Below are 19,917 nucleotides of genomic sequence, written 5' to 3' on the forward strand. Positions count from 1 at the left end.
CTTGCTGAGGCAGATCACTCGCCTGGTTGTCTGCCTGTTGTCGACCATCTAGGCCATCATTCTAGGGCCCCTCCATAACTGAACCTTACAGAGGTTAAAGACTTCTCATCTGAAGAAAGGACTTACTCCCAACTGGTGTCTCTCTCAGATGGTGCACTGGCAGAAATTGGCTGTGTCTGTCCCACAAGGAAGCATGGAATGGGAGAGTGATTTTCGGTTCGGCCCCAGACCTCATTATAGAATTGGATGCCAGCAGGTCAGGTTGGGGTTGCCAGATGCAGAGAGTTTTCTACAATGGTCTCCTCAAGAACAGAAATTGAATGAAGCTTCGAACAGGCTCTTTCATGGTACCATGGTGGACAAAGAACAAGATTCAGTTGTGTGTCCTCCTCAAGATGGAAAATGTGTAAGCGGTCCAATATATCAACCATCTGGGGGCACTCGCTCCAAGGCTCCAATTTTTGGCAGCACTGCCTGTACCATCAAATCTCAGTCACAGCAGAATATCTTCCCGGGCAAGCGAAGCGAACAGGCACTCCCTTCATCTTTAGGATTCTAGCCTGTAGAAACTACATCCAGAAGTCTTTGCCAAACTTCAGGTATGCCGGGTACCTTTCTCTGTAGACCTTTGGTGTGCTGGCTGGACCACCAACTACCCTGCTTCTTCAGTTAGAGACCGGACCCGCTGGTGGTAGCGACAGACGCCTTCCTTTAGGACTGGAGTAAGGAGAAGGGTTATGCATTCCCTCCATTTGCAATGATCAACCAACTCAACTAAGGAGGCAACATTCAGAAGAAGTGTTGATCACACCATTTTGGAGATCTCAAGTCTGGTTTACAGCTCTTCTGAAACTTTCCTGGGATTTTCCAATCAGTTTCCCCCTGCTTCAGAACTGGTGATGGAAGGCTCCTTGACCCTGATGGCGTGGCAGTTTACAGGAGATGATGGTTGACCCTAGGCCTTTCGAGACAAGCTGAAGACCTCTTGTCCAAGGCTTGGGGTGGCAGTACTGTGAAACGTTACAGGGCGGTATGGACACAATGGACACGCTGGTGCATGCAAAGTAGTGTGGATCCTGTGGTTGCAGATGTAGTTCAAGTGCTTCATTTCTTGGCTAGTCTGGTGAAGAAAGGTTTAGTGTATCGATCCATCAATACCTTCTGTTTCACAGTTTTGCAGGTTCACCGTTTTGGTAGGACACACCCTTCTGGATGGTTCACCAATGGCATCATTCAAGGGATTTGTCTCTCGCTTTTCCTGGAGCCACATTATTTGGCTCTTTAGGATGCCGACCAGGCGCTGTAGGTGCTGAACATTTTCTTGTCTTGGCAACCTAACAGATTTTTGTCCAGAAAGGAGCTTTAGGCTAAATTAGCAATGACTTGTGCCTGGTATTTTTCAGGAGAGTCTCAGATGTTTGAGTCCTGGGAAAATTGCAGTGCACTCTCACCGTCTGGAGTTTCCTTTTCGGTAAATAGGAGGACCAAGTCCAATACCAGGGTTATTTCTTATCCTTCATTTCCAGATTCCCCTAAACTGTGTGTGTTGTGCAATGCCTCAAGGCATATGAAGAGATGTCTTCCAAGTTTTGCCCACCTGGTGAGAACCTGGTCCTAATCGTGTTGCAGAAACCGCACAGGGCAGTCTCTTCCCCTACCACAGAATGGTGGGTGCAGTGGGTCATGCAGGAGGCTGGCATTGATCTCAAGGTTTTTGGAGCACATTCCACTTGAGGGCCAATGGCTTCAAAGGCTTTTAGCTTTAGTGCCCATCTGGAGGGTATTATGAATTCAGGACACTGGTCTTTGGACTCCACTTTTAAGAGGCTGGTGCTGGATATGGTTCATTTAGTCATGAGCAAGCTTTGACCCAGCATAATCCTCGCCTCCATTCCTGACATAGAACAAATAATGTCCTACCTGCTGTAATGGAAAGTTTCAATTCTATTAAGGACACAGGGGCAAGGATTATCCCACCCGGTGAGAATCTTAACCCCCAACCCTCACATGACTGGTAGGTAATCATGTTTCCTATTATGTTATTATATGTTATATGATGCAGTGTTGTAATATAGCATTATGAACGTGATGTTAAGAAAGTTGTTTTGCTAAGGTTTCTCTGACATGGAACCTGGTAATTTTTTTTTATTTTTTATCATGCATTAAAAAAACTTCAATATCTTCTTATCCTTTGTTTTATGCATCCTCAAAACCAACAAGCCCCCCTGGATCCAACCTCCACCCCTACCAAAGCCCCCCAAAAAACGCCCCCACCCAATACCCTACCAAATGAGGGGGTCAACTAAGTCTGTAAGATGAACAGGGTGCCCCCCCTCCTAGGCTCCTAGAACCTTTCCCCGTCTAAATATATATATATATATATATATATATATATATATATATATATATATTTTTAATATCTACTGCTTGCATCATTCCGCAGCTAAATAAGAAAACACCACACAAAAAAAGGAGAACATTTCTTTCAAACACCAAACTAGTGCAGCCCATATCGCTGCTCATTTTCCCTGATTCTATCCCCAGGCTTTACCCCTCCTCTCATTACCCTCCTCTTCCATAGCCTCTTCTATAGCTCCCTTATCCGTACAGTTCTTTAGATATTTACACCACCTCCACCCCGTTCCATCCTTTCCCTCTCCCCTGCTACGTCAAAGACAGCAAATATTCTTTAGCTTTGTTCTCTGACATAAACATCTGTACAGTTCCTTTAAATACTGTCTTAAGTCGAGCTGGGGCCAGCAAAAAAGCTTCGGCTCCCTTCTCCTGGAAGGAGCTGATCAGTTGTCTCAGATGCCAGCGTCTCTCTACAGTTGCATGGCAAAAGTCGGGCGGGAAAAAAAAGTGACACCCTCACAGCTTATCTTGGAGTTAGGGCGAGTCTTTTCATAAACTATCTGCCGCAACAAATAGTTGCCAAAATAGACAATTAGGGCTCTAGGTTGCTGCAAGCTCGACCCAGCTCCTCCTGTTGTCATTTGTTTCTTCAGATAAAGTGGAAACCGATGAGCTCTTTGAATCTCCTTCTCCCAGTCCCAGCCAGCCTGTTCTGGAAATGCTGCCTTAAACAGCCTGATTATATAGACCCTTGCATCTTGCCCTTCTATTCCTTCTTGTACCCCCAGGATACGTAGATTGTTGCGGCGTTGCCGATTTTCAAAGTCCTCAATCTTCCATTGAATGTCGATGAGCTGAGTGTCATGCATAGCGGCTTGTTGTGCCACTGCTCCCAGGTCTGTTTCCAGGACTTCAGGGCGAGTCTCAATCGCGGCAATCCGTTCACCAATTTCTGAGCAGGACTTTGCTATCTTACTGACTGCAACTTGTAGTTGCTTTGTGGCCACTATGACTTTTTAGTTGTCCCCCTGTGTCTGTTTATGTTGCACCATAATAGTCTCATAAATAAGAGCCAGCGAGGGAGGAGTCATTTCTAACTTCGTGTCATCTTTCTCATGGCCACCTGAGGTGTCTAAAAGCTCCTCTATCATGTGCGGGATTTGTTGTGTTCCCGAATAGTCCCAGGACACTGCTCTCGCCCCCGCCCCTTTCTCTTTATTCTGTTTTTCTTCATTTTCTCCACATCTCTGTCACCTCGCCCTCCAGGGCACTTAATCGCAGTCTGTCTTAGCATGGAGGAAGGAGCAGAAAGGTTACTCCCTATTTCCGAATCCATGGAAAAACTACTGCCAGCGTCATCCAAATCCCTGGACACGTCCGAATAAAAATTCTCACCACCCTCGCCCGCCACGTGATTATCCTCTTTCCCCTGCTGAAAGTTGCAGGGATTGCGGGGAGCCGGCAGGGTACATGCTGAGGCAGCCAACTTCTCTTCTGCAATTACGATTCCTGCCGCCCCTGTCGACATCAGGCCCTGGAGCACAACCTGTGAATTCTGATGCTGCTTCACGGTTTTTACGACAGCAATATCTTGTAACTTTTGATGGATTTTTTCCTTAGACAGTGCTCGCTGCTCATTGCCGCTGATATTAGACATAGCGAGGCATAAGGAATCCAAAGACAGGCCCCTTACAGTATTACTTTGACCCAGAAGTCCATTCTCCGCATTAGTATCGTCCATCTGGGACAGTTCACTGTCTTCAAAAGTTGTGGGCACTGAAGTTACCATAGACACTGGATTACTACTATCACCCCTTGCCTCAGTCACAGCTGCAGCACTTGTCTGTAAGTGATCGGAGTTAGGAGATTTCTTATCTGTATTGTCTGCTAGGACTTCCACGGGTTGCGGGGCTTTAAACATTAAGGGGATTATTAACCCCCCCCCCCATGCGGGCCGGCCGATCTGGCCTCATTTCTCAACTTACAGTTTTGGTCCATCACTATGTGGTTGCTTTCCATGGCCTCCTGAGCCACCTCAGCTCTTGTTGTAGCTTGTCCCTGAGTGCTGCCATTGCTGCCACTCCTGGAAGCGCCTCCTCGAGATGGAAGATGGGGACGATCCTGCATTTCCAGCTTCACTCGACTCCCACGCACAACCTTGGGGGCCATTGCTGCTTGTAGGCCTGCTTGAGCCAGAAGGGAGTGGGGAAGCACCAGAGCACAAAAAGCACAAAGGGCCACCAAGTTGTTGTTGCTGCCGCAAACGCGCCAGCCGAGTCAAATGGCGGGTTACAAAAAAAATATTTGGCAGCCGATTATAGCAGAACCTGCCAGAGCCGCGGCACCGTCCTGCCGCATCATCCGCTCTCATTCTCTGCGAGCGCGAGCAAGCAAAACAAACATCGGAGCCGCGAGGGGGAGAGAGCCGCCAGCCGCTAGCAACGTGCGCCCGCCATGGAACCTGGTATTGATGCTTCTCTTTCTTCCTAGGGACTGAGACTGGGAAACAGGACTCGATGGATGTGCAGTGGCTAATCTGGAGCGAAGACAGAGGCTGGGACAACATGGACAATAGACTTTATGGGTCTCTGCTGGGGCCTGATTGGTCATGTACTAATGCCTATGTTTGATTGGATGTTTTGTCTGTTCCATTCCCAAAGGTTCTTGGGATTTGTAGTTTACATAAAGTTTGATTATGGCTGCTATTGATTACAGCGAAGGAAGAAAAGCATACTCCTCGCCTCCGTGTCCTTACTGGAAATAAAGCTTTCCTTTACGAAAGCTAGGAAATGTTTCATTCAGGTTAGGAAATCTTTAAGACCACGAGCAATGGAGCTTAATTGCAGCAGTTTTAATAAACAGCACTGAAGCTAGTGAAAAAGCATATAACTGTTGTTGATACTGCTGCATTAAAGTACACACCATAATTCACAATGTGACCATTCTACGATAAACTTCTTTCTTAATCTGCACATTCACGGTTTGTCGTTAAATGTAAATAAGGGAAGGTGGGAGTTGCTAGTGGGATTGACCCAAAGTACACACACTGTAGTAGTTATATTCAGTCTGAACCAGTTAATGAATGTAACCAGTGCTCACTCTATTCGTTAAAGTTCCATCAATAATTAGGAATGTACAAATGTGTCAATATTAGGATATTTCAGTTTAGGAAAAGAACTGAAATATATTTATATTTTACAGTGTTTTAAGAACGGTTATTCTTTGAAATCCGTCGAAAATTTATAACAATAAAAATTAATCTATAAACACATTCTGGATGAGGTCACGCGACAGAGCACAGTGTGATATTCTGAACGGGGTCGTGTGATGAAGTACAGCTTGTGAGTTTCTGAATGGGATCACATGACAGTCTGTGATATGCTGAGTGGGATCACATGATGCAGGACAATAGGTTAAATAATGCAGCCCAGCCTGCAATAATTCAAAAAAGGCTGTGTGACAGGGCACAATCTGTGATATTCTGAATACTGGCTCATGGCACAGCACCATCTGTGACACTTTGAATCAGGCCACACAACAAGGTACAGAGTCTGATATTTTGAACAAGGTCACAGGATAGCACAGCTTTATTCTGAAAGGGGTGAAATGGCACAGCGGAGAATTTAAAATTCTGAATAGGGTCACCCGAGATTGCAAAGTCTGATATTCTGTAGCAGGTGAAAAGACAGCATAGTCTGATATTCTGAATGTGATCACATGACACAGACCAATCTGTGATATTCTTAAAAATGTCTCATGACAAAGAGAAATCTGATATTCTGAATGGGATCACATGACACAGACCGGTCCGTAATATTCTTAAAAATGTCTCATGACAAAGAGAAATCTGATATTCTGAATGGGATCACATGACACAGACCGGTCCGTGATATTCTTAAAGAGGTCACATGATAGAGAAGAGTCTGATATTCTGAATGGGATCATGTGACACAGACCGGTCCGTGATATTCTTAAAGAGGTCACATGATAGAGAAGAGTCTGATATTCTGAATGGAGTCACATGACACAGACCGGTCCGTGATATTCTTAAAGAGGTCACATGATAGAGAAGAGTCTGATATTCTGAATGGAGTCACATGACCCAGCCTATCATATTCTTTATACCGTGTCGGACTGTCAGTGTATAAGGAGTTTGCTCTATACTGGACCTGCCTGTACATTGCGCTGGGCTGTCAGAAGAGAAGCATTTGCAGTTAGTTTAACTTGTCTGAATGTTATATTGGGTTGTCAGAATACAGGTTGCTGTAAATTGACCCTCTATGTTGATCATGCATGTTCTCACGTACATTCAACGCATCACACACAATATGAATGGAGCACATCTGTATTGTCTTGTATTTATGAAGCAGTCTCTCACCTTCAGGAGGTCCAATTCTGGTTCCTTGCATTTTTTCTCTAGATCTGCTATCAGGGCGTTGAGAGAGGTGATTTGATTGGACAGTTTGGAGATATTTGCATTTTCTACCATGGTAATTTTCTTCTCCAACTCCTCCAGTTCCCTGTACAGTGTTTGCTCTTTATCTCTCAGGAGCCGGCGCAGCTGTTCAATCCCAGACTCAATTTTCTGCTTCTCGGCTCTCACCTTGTTCTGTCAGCATCAAAGAAATGATGGTTAGATTCTGGGAAGCTTCCAGTGACAGAGCCCACTCCTTCCTTCCCTCTCAAGATATTCAAGAAAGATGATGATTGAAACAAGAAATCTGATTTTGAATCCCTTGAATATACTTTCGTTCGTTACTTTATTTCGGCAAATATTGCCATAAAAGTCAGGACAGGAAATAAATACGACATACATAAATACATTATACAATAAAATATAAGATACAATACATACAGTTGGCAAGAAGTATATGGATGTCCCCATGATTAAGCAGTATCATTAAGTGTATAAAAATATAAATAACAATTTATAAAATAATTAAAAACCAGAACTAAGAAAAAAAAAAAAAAAACTTGTCGATAAAACAGTGCATCATATACCTTTGCAAGGAGGGGGATGAGCGGGCCACCTGACAAAGCGTTACAATTTGTGACCAAGTCGATTCCTGATAAGGTACACATTATATAGGAATCTGCTTGTGCCAAACACCACTAGTTGTGAAGTATTGGACTGAAATATGCGCACTGCTTCTTTATAGGATCTGACCCCCACATATTTACAAACGGGTTTGATCCACCGATCCCTTGGTTTCTTGTATACTGGGCAAAAGAAGAGTAAATGAACAACGTCTTCTTTAGCCCCTAAGGTACAGAGAGTGCAGAGTTCACATCCTTTTATCCCTCCCCAATTGCATGTGTAAGCATTAATCTGTAAGACCCCGTACCTAAACTGTAAATAAAGTGTTTTTGCCAGAGGAGGGCCGACCTCATCCAAAAATTGTTCGAATTTAGGTGTATCTTTTATGTTTAAAAAATTCAAAGTCAGAGTACCAATCGATGAACTATGCAATAGCTCTCTGTTGACATAAGACCAAAAAGTGTCCTTTACATTTTTCCTGGTACATGTTGTCATGTTCTGTGGAGCTTCCCATAGGTGTGATAAACCTAATCTCTCGTACCACTTAGATACATATTTTAACCAAGGGGTATTCATATGTCCATCTATCTGAGTTAGTTCAGTCAGTCCGTTCTTGTAATCACTCAACTCCGGGGTTACCCATAGCCTGACCCAATACAGCAATGGTCTTAATAATGCTTGATAGTCTGCTCTTTTAAGATTAATATCAAGGAAAACAGGGACTAGGGGGGTTCTTGTCGGTATTTTAAGTAGCCTTCGTACAAAATGTTTTTCCGTTTTTCCAAAGTTGTTATTGCAATGGAATCCCCAGAGTTCAGCGCCATAAAGGGCGGTCGATTGGGCCTTTGCTTTATATACTTCCAGTGCTGGTGAGATTGCTTTAGAGTAACTGGCTCCGTGTATTTTTAAAATAGGCATTGAGTTTTGTTTAAGGGCTAGGATGCTTTTATCCATCTGCCCTTTCCAGGACAGGTTACTATCCAGCATCATCCCCAGATAATTGAAACTCCCTACCTGTTCCAGTTTTTGGTTATCCAAGGACAGATTATTCCTGAGGGATTTCTTGGAGTTTATTGACATATACTTTGTTTTGGTAGGATTTATTTCTAGCCCCTTCCCCACGCAATACTTCTGGAAAGAATCCACCAAATTCTGTAAACCTCTCGGAGTTTGAGAAATGAGGATGGTGTCATCGGCAAATAGTAGTGCCGTAACCGGCTCGCCACCTAGCTTCGGTGAGTCATGTACACAATCCCTTAAATAGATTGGAATATCATTAACATATAGTGAGAAAAGTGTAGGAGCTAACACGCAGCCTTGGCGCACACCACGGTCTACAGGTATGGCCCTTGAGGTCTCACCTTCTTTACCCCACCTAATTTTTGCATAGTTCCCTGTGTGAAGCTTGATAAGTTCTTTAAGTAGTTCCCCAGGGACCGCCATGTTTCTTAATGTAGACCACAACAAATTGTGAGGAACAAGGTCAAAGGCGGCCCTTAGATCCATGAATGCCACATGGAGGCTACCCTTCCTTATGTTTATATACTTCCAACAGATGCACATGAACCTAAACACCTGGTCAACCGTACTTACTTTTATTCTAAAGCCAGCCTGATATTTGGTTAATATTTTAGTCTCTTCAATCCAATCTAAAAGCCTGTTTAAAATATGTCTGGCATATATCTTTTGAAATGAGTCTATCAAACTTATTGGGCGGTAATTACTTGGATCATAGCGATCACCTTTTTTAAAAATTGTCATAATTTCTGCCCCTTTCCAGGAATCGGGGATTGGTGTGCCTGCCACAATGGAATTACTCAAGTAATTTATGTAAGGCCCCCACACATCCACATCATATTTTAGAAGATCTCCGGGGATTTTATCAGGGCCTGGGGCTTTGCCCAATTTCACAGCTAATAAAACCTTATTAGTTTCTTCTAGACTAAAGGTTAATGGAGCAACACTTATCTCTGAATTTGTCTCATGGTACTCAAAGGGCAAATTCTCCTGTTTGTTAGCATAGAGCTTAGTGAAGTGGTCGCACCAAGTATTTTCATCTAGGAAAATATCCTTTGTTGATCTGCCCTGCTTATTTCCATTAGCGATTAAGTTCCAGAACATACTCTGATCCCGTAGCTTAGCTGCATTCAAGAGATCCTCCCAGAAGTTTTCATCCCATGTTTTTTTAGCTTGGGCCAGCATTTTTTTGTGGGCTAGTCTATTGTTTTTTATATCCAAGCTGTTCCCGGATTTTACTGCCTGGATTAGTCTTGATTTTGCTATACGACAGTCTTTATTATACCATGGGTTCGCTGCCTCAAGATCATTCCGTTTCCTATTACCATTTTTTTTATAGATTTTGCTCAATAGTGGGGTTAATGCGTCTACCAGCTTAAGATGTATGTCAAGCACACCTTGTGTTCCCACTAATGCTGTCTGAAGGCCTCCTACCGTGTCAGTAAATACATTGTATATATTTATCAGCGTTATTTCAGTTCCCAAGATATAGGGCCATCTTAGGGCACGCCTGTTATTAGTTACCTCTAGTTCCGCGACCGTGGTATTTAATAGGGTCTCTTCTTTGGATTTAATAATGAATGATTGAGAATCCAGCCATAGTAGGAGGGGAAAATGATCACTCTCCGTCCTAAGGTCTATCTTGAAATCGGTTATTTGGTCCCATATATTCCGGGTAGCCATTACAAAATCTATATGGGATCTGAAATTTCTCTTAAAATAGGTTGGGGCTGCTGGTCTGTCTGAGCGAAATCGACCATTACAGGCCCTTAGGTCATGCGCCACAGTCAACTGTAAAATCTGTAAGGCGGCTTTTGTGCCTTTAGCTGCACTTACGGATTTTAAGGGCAGGATGTCATTAGCAGCATCTTGATCGTCAAATAATTTTTCCAACCCCGGGATAGGCTCATATTTACAGTTAAAATCTCCACCAACTAACACCTTTGCATTATCTCCTAATGAGTCTAGAACGGAGTCTAAGAGTTCTACTACCTCTGATTCCTTGTTAGAAGGGAATGGTCTGTTATATATATTTATTAGATGTATAGTTTCTTTCCCTCTTGTTTTGATTTTAAGGCCTAGTAGGTCCGGGGAGGGGATGGGTAGCGGGGTGACATCTATTTCTAGGGTCACTTTAACCCAGATGACCAGTCCTCCTGAGGCTCTCCCTCTAGTTGATGGAATGGCATGGGAACAATAGGTTTTATACCCCAGCCTATGGGGGGTTTCTACAATCCAAGTTTCTTGTAGGAGTATGATGTCGTAGTTCTCAATATAGGAGCACCATACCACATCCTCAAGGTTCCTTGCTAAGCCAGCTATGTTCCATGATATCAATCTAATACTTGATTTTCCTTTTACACAGGGAGGATCTAATACTGTAAGTAGGTTGTCTTTTTCTGTAACATCCTCCAGCTCAACTAAGGGGTTTGGCTCTTTATCTTGGTTGTAGTTTTTACTAGTGTCTTTACTAGTGTCTTTACCCTCCATGGTCACTGAGAGGCACTTATCCGGTACACCCGAACTAGTTGTCTTACTTAAAATAGAATAAGGGGATTTAACGTTGCCTACCAATTTAACTGTCTTTGTATTTCTGGGACTCGAGGGTACTATAAGTTCCGGTTCAAGATCTTCTATACTCTGTTTTTGTTCCCACGTCTGGGTGTATACTAACGTTTCTGTGATGGGATCCCCTGCTCGTGGGAGTCAATCGTTTTCGTCCAAAGTGCTCAGTACCGAGAAGGTATTTCCAGTTGGGGTATAAGAGCTAGTGTTTCTTCTAATAGTCAAGGGTCTGTGTTTTTTAGAAGGTTCTGATGTACTGGCTAAGTGTCGATAAAAATAACCCAGAGGATGCACACCCACGTCAGATTCCTTTATATCCAAGGAGGCTGCTCTAAGAAGGACAGTCGCAACATGTTGAGGGTGCCTAAAATTGACAATTACACAGTCTCCCTTACATTTTTTCCTTGCGTTTCCGATCCATGGTATCCGTCTAGTAGACAGTATTTGATCGGATAGGTGTGGGGGGAAACCACAATTTTTGTTTAACCAGGCAACTGATTTCCGTTTGAGAGAATCATGTGATTCCTCACGGAAGTTCACTGCTGTTGGGTCTAAGGGAGGAATGTTCGTAAGGACTATGACATAGGGTTCACAATCAGGTGGAAGGTTAATAAAATTTGGTCTGTTCACAGGAGTAGTGTTCCTCACAATATTAGATGCAGCTGCTTTCATATGAGGGGTGCTATCCACCATACTTGGTGGCTCCCTATATTCAGGTAAACGTGGCATCTGTGCTTCAACCAATTGTTCAGGGTTGCCGGATTGGACGGATAGCTCAGACTGTTTCATAGTCTGTTCCATATACATTTTGTCTAAAAGTCCACCCAACCTAGATACCTCCGTAGATAGTAATTCAATCTTTTCCATAAGAGGTTTAGTCATATGGACTAGTTTTTCCTCAAATAGCTTAGCGATGTGGCCCAAGAGAACACCATTCACATCGTCCTTGTTAATTGTAATCCCATTTTCAGCTACATTACTTCTATGACCATATTCTATCATTGGTTCTATTGTTGGTTTGAGATGAGTGTTACCCCGCTTGGATAGCATTTTTCTGCATTTTCTAACAGCTCTCCTAGGGGGAGAGTGAGACGATGCAGGCTCACTCGGGGGCTCCAATGGGACTTGATTTGGTGGCTCTAAAACTAAGGGTAAAGCGGCTGAGTTTTCCAAAGGGAAAGCTTCAATATTAAGGGGGTCCATCATAACAGAACCGCTACCATTGTTTACAGGAGAAAACATTTCTGGGGTGGACTCCTTCCCTAAGGACTTCCTTCTATCAGTGTTTATCTTGCTCACCATTTTAACCAGGTAATTATCCAGGGTGGAAATATTCTTAGCCATTCTACACCGCCTACACGAATATGACGACCACTACTAGTTTTTGATAAATACTAGACTGTCTAGTTTTACGGCCCTGCACTTCACAGAACTTTTATATCGTTTACAAAGTATAGGGCCTCTACATATATCAGCAATAACACAGAACAGCAAGTGTATAACACCCAGAAGACACAATGAATCAATTTAAATGGAGCCCAGGTATACAACTTACTAAAACGTTATCAGATTCAATAAAAACAATTACAATTAATTGCTTAGTGAACTTGCTCAACCCGACCCCTTCTGGCCCCCTAACGGCTCCCTAACGGACTCACAATGGCCTGTCCTTTGCCCGACCCCGCTCAGCCAGGGGCAGGATCAGTTTGATATCACCTTCGGGCGTGTGAGATCCGTTTGTTCTGCTTCCGTGGTGCTAGGGGACCTGGCTAAAGTAGTCCCGTCCTGGTCCGTCAACGCTCCTCCCACACAGCGGGAATATACTGATAATTATATGTTTCAGGAAGTTAATAGAATTGAACAGTCTAATGACAATTGATTTGCAATCTCAGGATTACAAATACTCGATCATCTACCTTTCTTACCTATTAAGAATGTGAGCGGAACTACACAGACTTATAAAACTTCTTGCAATGAAACTCATCTACACACAATGGAGACATCGTTAAATCCGAATACAAGACAATTTGAGATTCAAGCCTATCATAGAAACTTAGAGAGCCTCTGTAATTGACAATGTGAGAACAGTCACAACTGCTTTGCTCAGTGTGACTTATATCCCTAGGTCCAAGAACACACTTGCTGATGCGCTGTCACAAAGATATCCAATCACCTTTGGTCAAGCAGTCATTCAACCCAATCAAATAACTGATGCTGTACAACATTTGTAGACGTGTGTCTCGCTCATTCTCAGTTTATTCTTATGGTTCTTAAAGACTTAACTGAATCACTGATTGTCCAAGAAGATATGTAAGTTCAACAACAGCCTCTACTCACTCCTACCAAGGAACGTCAGGAAGAGGTTTTGTGAAGGTGTAACAACACTGCCACAGCCTGCCACAGAGGACATACAGCCACTCTTGTTAGGTCAGCGATTCTTCTGGTGGCCATCCGTAACTAAGGATGATGTGGTTCTCAGACTGAGGTTCAATGCTCCCCCATTACCCTGTGACAGTATCGTTGTAGGAAAGAACCATCTTGCCTGGCATGTTACCCCCATATGTATATATGTTGTTTTAGTCTATGTGTCACAGGGACCCTACCAGGCAGGGCCCCAGTGCTCATAAGTATGTGCCCTGTATGTGTTCCCTGTGTGGTGCCTAACTGTCTCACTGAGGCTCTGCTAACCAGAACCTCAGTGGTTATGCTCTCTCTGCTTTCAAAATTTGTCACTAACAGGCTAGTGACTAAATTTACCAATTCACATTGGCATACTGGTACACCCATATAATTCTGTAGTATATGGTACTGAGGTACCCAGGGTATTGGGGTTCCAGGAGATCCCTATGGGCTGCAGCATTTATTTTGCCACCCAGAGGGAGCTCTGACAATTCTTACACAGACCTGCCAGTGCTGCCTGAGTGAAATAACATCCACGTTATTTCACAGCCATTTACCACTGCACTTAAGTAACTTATAAGTCACCTATATGTCTAACCTTCACCTGGTGAAGGTTGGGTGCAAAGTTACTTAGTGTGTGGGCATCCTGGCACTAGCCAAGGTGCCCCCACATCGTTCAGGGCAAATTCCCCAGACAAAAAGTGCGGGGACACCATTACACGCGTGCACTGTACATAGCTCACTACTTATGTACAGCGTCACAATGGTAACTGCGAACATGGCCATGTAACATGTCTAAGATCATGGAATTGTCACCCCAATGCCATTCTGGCATTGGGGGAACAATTCCATGATCCCCCAGGTCTCTAGCACAGAACCCGGGTACTGCCAAACTGCCTTTCCGGGATCTCCACTGCAGCTGCTGCCAACCCCGCAGACAGGTTTCTGCCCTCCTGGGGTCCAGGCAGCCCTGGCCCAGGAAGGCAGAACAAAGGATTTCCTCTGAGAGAGGGTCTAACACCCTCTCCCTTTGGAAATAGGTGTGAAGGCTGGGGAGGAGTAGCCTCCCCCAGCCTCTGGAAATGCTTTGATGGGCACAGATGGTGCCCATCTCTGCATAAGCCAGTCTACACCAGTTTAGGGATCCCCCAGCCCTGCTCTGGCGCGAAACTGGACAAAGGAAAGGGGAGTGACCAGTCCCCTGACCTGCACCTCCCAGGGGAGGTGCCCAGAGCTCCTCCAGTGTGTCTCAGAACTCTGCCATCTTGGAAACAGAGGTGTCTGTGGCACACTGGACTGCTCTGAGTGGCCAGTGCCAGCAGGTGATGTCAGAGGCTCCTTCTGATAGGCTCTTACCTCTCTTGGTAGCCAATCCTACTTCCTTGGTAGCCAAACCTCCTTTTCTGGCTATTTAGGGTCTCTGCTTTGGGGAATTCTTCTGATAACGAATGCAAGAGCTCACCAGAGTTCCTCTGCATCTCCCTCTTCACCTTCTGCCAAAGGATCGACCGCTGACTGCTCAGGACGCCTGCAAAACCGCAACAAAGTAGCAAGACAACTACTAGCAACCTTGTATCGCTTCATCCTATCGGCTTTCCCGACTGTTTCCAGGTGGTGCATTCTCTGGGGGTAGCCTGCCTCCTCTCTGCACCAGGAGCTCTGAAGAAATCTCCTGTGGGTCGACGGAATCTTCCCCCTGCAACCGCAGGCACTAAAGGCTCCATCACTGGACCTCTAGGTCCCCTCTCAGCACAACGAGCGTGGTCCCTGGAACTCAGCAACTCTGTCCAAGTGACTCCCACAGTCCAGTGACTCTTCAGTCCAACTTTGGAGGAGGTAAGTCCTTGCCTCCCCACGCTAGACTTCATTGCTGGGTACTGCGTGATTTGCAGCTGCTCAGGCTCCTGTGCACTCTTCCAGGATTTCCTTTGTGCACAGCCAAGCCTGGGTCCCCGACACTCCTTCCTGCAGTGCACAACCTTCTGAGTTGTCCTCCGGTGTCGTGGGACTCCCTTTTGTGACTTCGGGTGAACTCCGGTTCACTTTTCTTCTACGTGCCTGTTCAGGTACTTCTGCGGGTGCTGCCTGCTTCTGTGAGGGCTCCCTACGTTGCTGGGGGCCACCTCTGTCTCCTCATCCAAGTGGCGACATCCTGGTCCCTCCTGGGCCACAGCAGCACCCAAAAACCCTAACCGCGACCCTTGCAGCTAGCAAGGCTTGTTTGCGTTCTTTCTGCGTGGGAACACCTCTGTAAGCTTCATCGCGACGTGGGACATCCATCCTCCAAAGGGGAAGTTCCTAGTCCTCTTCTTTCTTGCAGAACTACAAGCTTCTACCAACAGGTGACAGCTTCCTTGCACCCTAAGCTGGCATTTCCTGGGCTCCTGCCCACTCTCAACACTGTCGCGACTATTGGACTTGGTCCCCTTGTCTTACAGGTACTCAGGTCCGGAAATCCACTGTTGTTGCATTGCTGGTGTTTGTTCTTCCTGCAGAATCCCCCTATCACGACTTCCGTGCTCTCTGGGGGTAGTAGGTGCACTTTAAACCAACCTTTCAGGGTCTTGGGGTGGGCTATTTTTCTAACCCTCACTGTTTTCTTACAGTCCCAGCGACCCTCTACAAGCTCACATAGGTTTGGGGTCCATTTGTGGTTCGCATTCCACTTTTGGAGTATATGGTTTGTGTTGCCTCTATACCTATGTGCTCCTATTGCAATCTACTGTAACTTTACATTGCTTGCATTACTTTTCTTGCTATTACCTGCATAATTTTGGTTTGTGTACATACATCTTGTGTATATAACTTATCCTCATACTGAGGATACTCACTGAGATACTTTTGGCATATTGTCATAAAAATAAAGTACCTTTATTTTTAGTACTTCTGTGTATTGTGTTTTCTTATGGTATTGTGCATATGACACCAGCGGTATAGTAGGAGCTTTACATGTCTCCTAGTTCAGCCTAAGCTGCTTTGCCATAGCTACCTTCTATCAGTCTAAGCTGCTAGAAACACCTCTTCTACACTAATAAGGGATAACTGGACCTGGCACAAGGTGTAAGTACCTCTGGTACCCACTACAAGCCAGGCCAGCCTCCTACAATCGTGCACACTGTCTCTCAGTCTCGGGTGTCTCTTCAAATACAAGACCGTTGTAGTCCATAATTAGGCCTCTGTGTACTTAATTCCATGTCCTCCTCTCAGTGAATGAAAGATGCACCAGCCGCAGGTATGTACTCCCTCTGCTTCAACCTCTGGAACAGACATGGGGGTGATGCCGTGTAATCTGGAGCCGGTAGCAGGCAGGAGTGCAGCCATCTTCAGGAAGGTGGCCATTTTCCGGGCACCTGGAAAATAGGCTGGAGCTTGCAGCCCACGGGTCTTGACTGGGCCTTCCGCCACTCAGGCTGCTTGGAGAGTCAGTGGCTTAGCTGAGTAGGCCTCCTATTGGTCGAGGCAGACGTTGTGGCTACATTTGGGGAGCTTCTGTGTGCTTCACGGGTCAGTGGCATAGCCCGATCAGGCACACTTCTGTTCAGCACCTAAGATACCCTCATAGTCACTCGGGCACAAAATGGACAAGTGCCTTGAGGTAGCAGCTTATCTTACAGTGGTATTTGTTGCTTGGGCACAAATTGGTCAAGCTAACCACTTGAAGACCAATGAGACACACTTGCAAGTGCCTTGAGCTTGGCAACAGTCAGGTCTTTGGCAGCACAGTCTGCTCAGTCACACTTGAGCAAGTGCCTTGGACAAGCAGCAGGCAGGTTCCATCAGGACAATTCACCCACCGACACCACAGCAATGCTGCAGAATCTGTGCTTCAGCTTGGATCACAGGATCTGAACAGAAAGAACATAAATCATGCTGTTTGCAGTCTCTGCTTGGCAGACCCTCAGCTCAGGGAGCAAATGTTCTTGCCACAAGGTGAGTGATCTCCTGCGGGATTAGCTGCTCCTTCCCTCTCTGATCAGGTGAGTCACTTTCACGTGTCCAGGACAGGGAGACAGGTTTTTTTCCACAGAAAGTTTTGATGAACATAAACATACTTTTTATTTTATTTATATTTTAAATAAATATCAAACCTATATTTCACATTTATTTGTTGTAAATAAAATACAAATATGGTTAATTTGTTAAAGAAAGGGTTAAACACCATGGAATAAGGAGTGGCTTCCTGTAGCTCTCCACCCCCCCAGGCCACACTCCTTATCCTTCCGCTTGGTGCTGATCTGATATTAAAGGGGGGTACTTGAGCTGTGCCCCGGCTGACGATCACAGAGAGAAGATAGCTGAAGAACGGGGGGGGCCTTTGCCTCTGCTGAGAAACAAGATGGAGGTCGCGTTGTGATTGAAGCTGCGGCTGATTGAGCTGGAGAGTCTCAGGGGGGCTCCGAGTGTGGCTGGCCCAGTCCGAGGGGTGTGGGAATGGCGCTTGGGGAGTGGGTGGGTGAGGGTGCTATGCACTGTGTGCCCCCACCTTCTCCTCCATACAGTTTATATTTGTCCCTCAGCTCTGGAGGAGGACTGCTGCACACACCGGGTGATCAGGTGTGCCCTGCCAGTAGTTTGGAGACGGAGGGGGCGGCAGGTTTTGTGGCAGAAGCGATACCCCTGCGTTTGGTCTGGAGTGAGGAAGATGCCCACGTAACAGGGAACCCCCAGGTGGTCCTCCGAGTTTCTGCCCAGTTTCACTGCTTTGTGCCCTCCCTTCTGATGATTGGCATGACACTTCTGGATCTAAATCTGGAGGGACCCCTCACTCTGGCTTTCCTTCACCTTGGCAGGGAGCTCGGGGTCTGCCTCGGAGTGCACTGAACAACCTGGGGCTGTGGCACTAGCGCCCCCGCCTGGATGTATCCCTTGTCTGCCTGGAGGTGTTTGTAGTGTCCTGCTGGACACATTCTAGTGTTTTGCCAGCCACTCGGCTGAGGGCTGGCCTTCAATCTACACCCCACACCCACCCAACACAGGCGTCACCAGGCAGGTGACCCTGCCAATAAAAAGGGCCGGGTGCACGTGCCCAGGGCCAGTTATACCGACCGTCCGCACCGAGTGAAAATGCCCAGAGCCGCCCCCCACGTGTCAGCTGAAGCGCGCCCCCAACTGGGAGAAGTCTGCTGGGGCCGCGCACAAGAAAGGGAAATGGTGCCGTTGGAAGGATGCTGGCATGCACCAAAGCCAAAAGAGAAGAGAAAATGCCCAGAGCCGGCCTCCAGCTGCCGCGCGGTCTGAGAGCACATCGGTGCAGACACACTCCAAGTACAAGACAATTGCCAAGGGCCGCCCCCCGCCCCCCTTTATGAATATAAAACAAGGAAAACGCGTGGAATGAAGCATCAGTGCAGACACGCACCGAAAATAATTGAAGTACATGGTGCAGACACGCACCAAAGCAGAGAAATGGTGGTACACAGCCCCCACACAAACTTCAAAATTCGTGGAAGGAAGAGGAGAGGTGCATCACGGTATCCATCAAAGGAGCAGTTAAACAACCAGACTGGAATCCTACACCTCTGCTTTAATGCTCTGAAGAACCAGTCAACCAATGACCACCTGCTCACCCTGCCTGTATCCTGCTCTCGGTGGCAAGAGCAAGTTGTGACCTAGACCCATCAACCCCTGTGATTGCACGAGCGACTAGGCAGTGGCTCCTAGGAGGTCTTGCAGCTGCCCTATGTGGCACACAAGCAGCCCCAGCGCAGACCACAAGTAGTCCCGTGGAACCCAGACAAGGGGCCTCCCAAGCTTGAGTGAGGACTGGACATTGCCCCACCGATGAAGTCAAGGAGACAAGCAAGGCTGTGCAATGGAGACTTCAACAGGTCACAGCACACCAAGACTGTTCTCTGTGAAATAACACGACACCAGCTAGATATCCTCCTGGCAACGTGAGAGACAATTTCCCTAAGACAATCTGAGAGCCCACCTACACCTGGTCCAGGTTGGCAAGCGCCCTGACTACGAAACATCCACCCTTGTGGTTGCACAAATGATTTGACCATGGCTCCTGTCGGAGAGCTTGCAGCGGCCTGCAGATGGCCCACACGCAGCCCAGCACAGTCCACGCCAATCCCGTGGCAAACCGATTGAAAAGGCCTTAAGGAAGTTCCAGAGTGAAGAATCCACAAACGAGAGGTGGTCTGGAAGCAGCTCTGCCAACAAAGTGTCAGGATGTACAAAGGCTTCAGAGGAGGACTTCACGCCATCACAGATGTCATCCGTCTTCGAGGGATTGGCCTTCATGAAGCCAGGATGTCTCAACAAGCATATTCACAGTGGACTCCACCAACGTTCTTGATGCACCCAATTCAAATAACACACCCAATTCGAATGACGCACCCAATTCGAATGACACACCCAATGTGTAATGTGTAAAGGAATGCCTCGTTGTCATGGTTACCCCCTAACCTTTTGCCTTTGCTGATGCCAAGTTATGATTTGAAAGTGTGCTGTGACCCTGCTAACCAGGCCCCAGCATCAGTGTTCTTTCCCTAAACTGTACCTTTGTCTCCACAATTGGCACAACCCTGTCACCC

General features: G+C 46.1%; 1 protein-coding gene across 1 annotated transcript in view; it reads right to left on the reverse strand.

Moving 5' to 3' along the window:
* The window catches only part of LOC138278804 (E3 ubiquitin-protein ligase TRIM11-like), a 317,121-nt gene that overhangs the window by 54,733 nt on the left and 242,471 nt on the right, over nt 1-19,917 (reverse strand). Inside the window, exon 3 of the mRNA XM_069219317.1 lies at nt 6,734-6,964. Within this exon, the coding sequence (XP_069075418.1) occupies nt 6,734-6,964 (231 nt within the window). The remainder of the gene's footprint in view (nt 1-6,733; nt 6,965-19,917) is intronic.

This window comes from Pleurodeles waltl, unplaced genomic scaffold (genome assembly GCF_031143425.1).
Source record: "Pleurodeles waltl isolate 20211129_DDA unplaced genomic scaffold, aPleWal1.hap1.20221129 scaffold_59, whole genome shotgun sequence".
Taxonomy (NCBI): Eukaryota; Metazoa; Chordata; class Amphibia; order Caudata; family Salamandridae; genus Pleurodeles; species Pleurodeles waltl.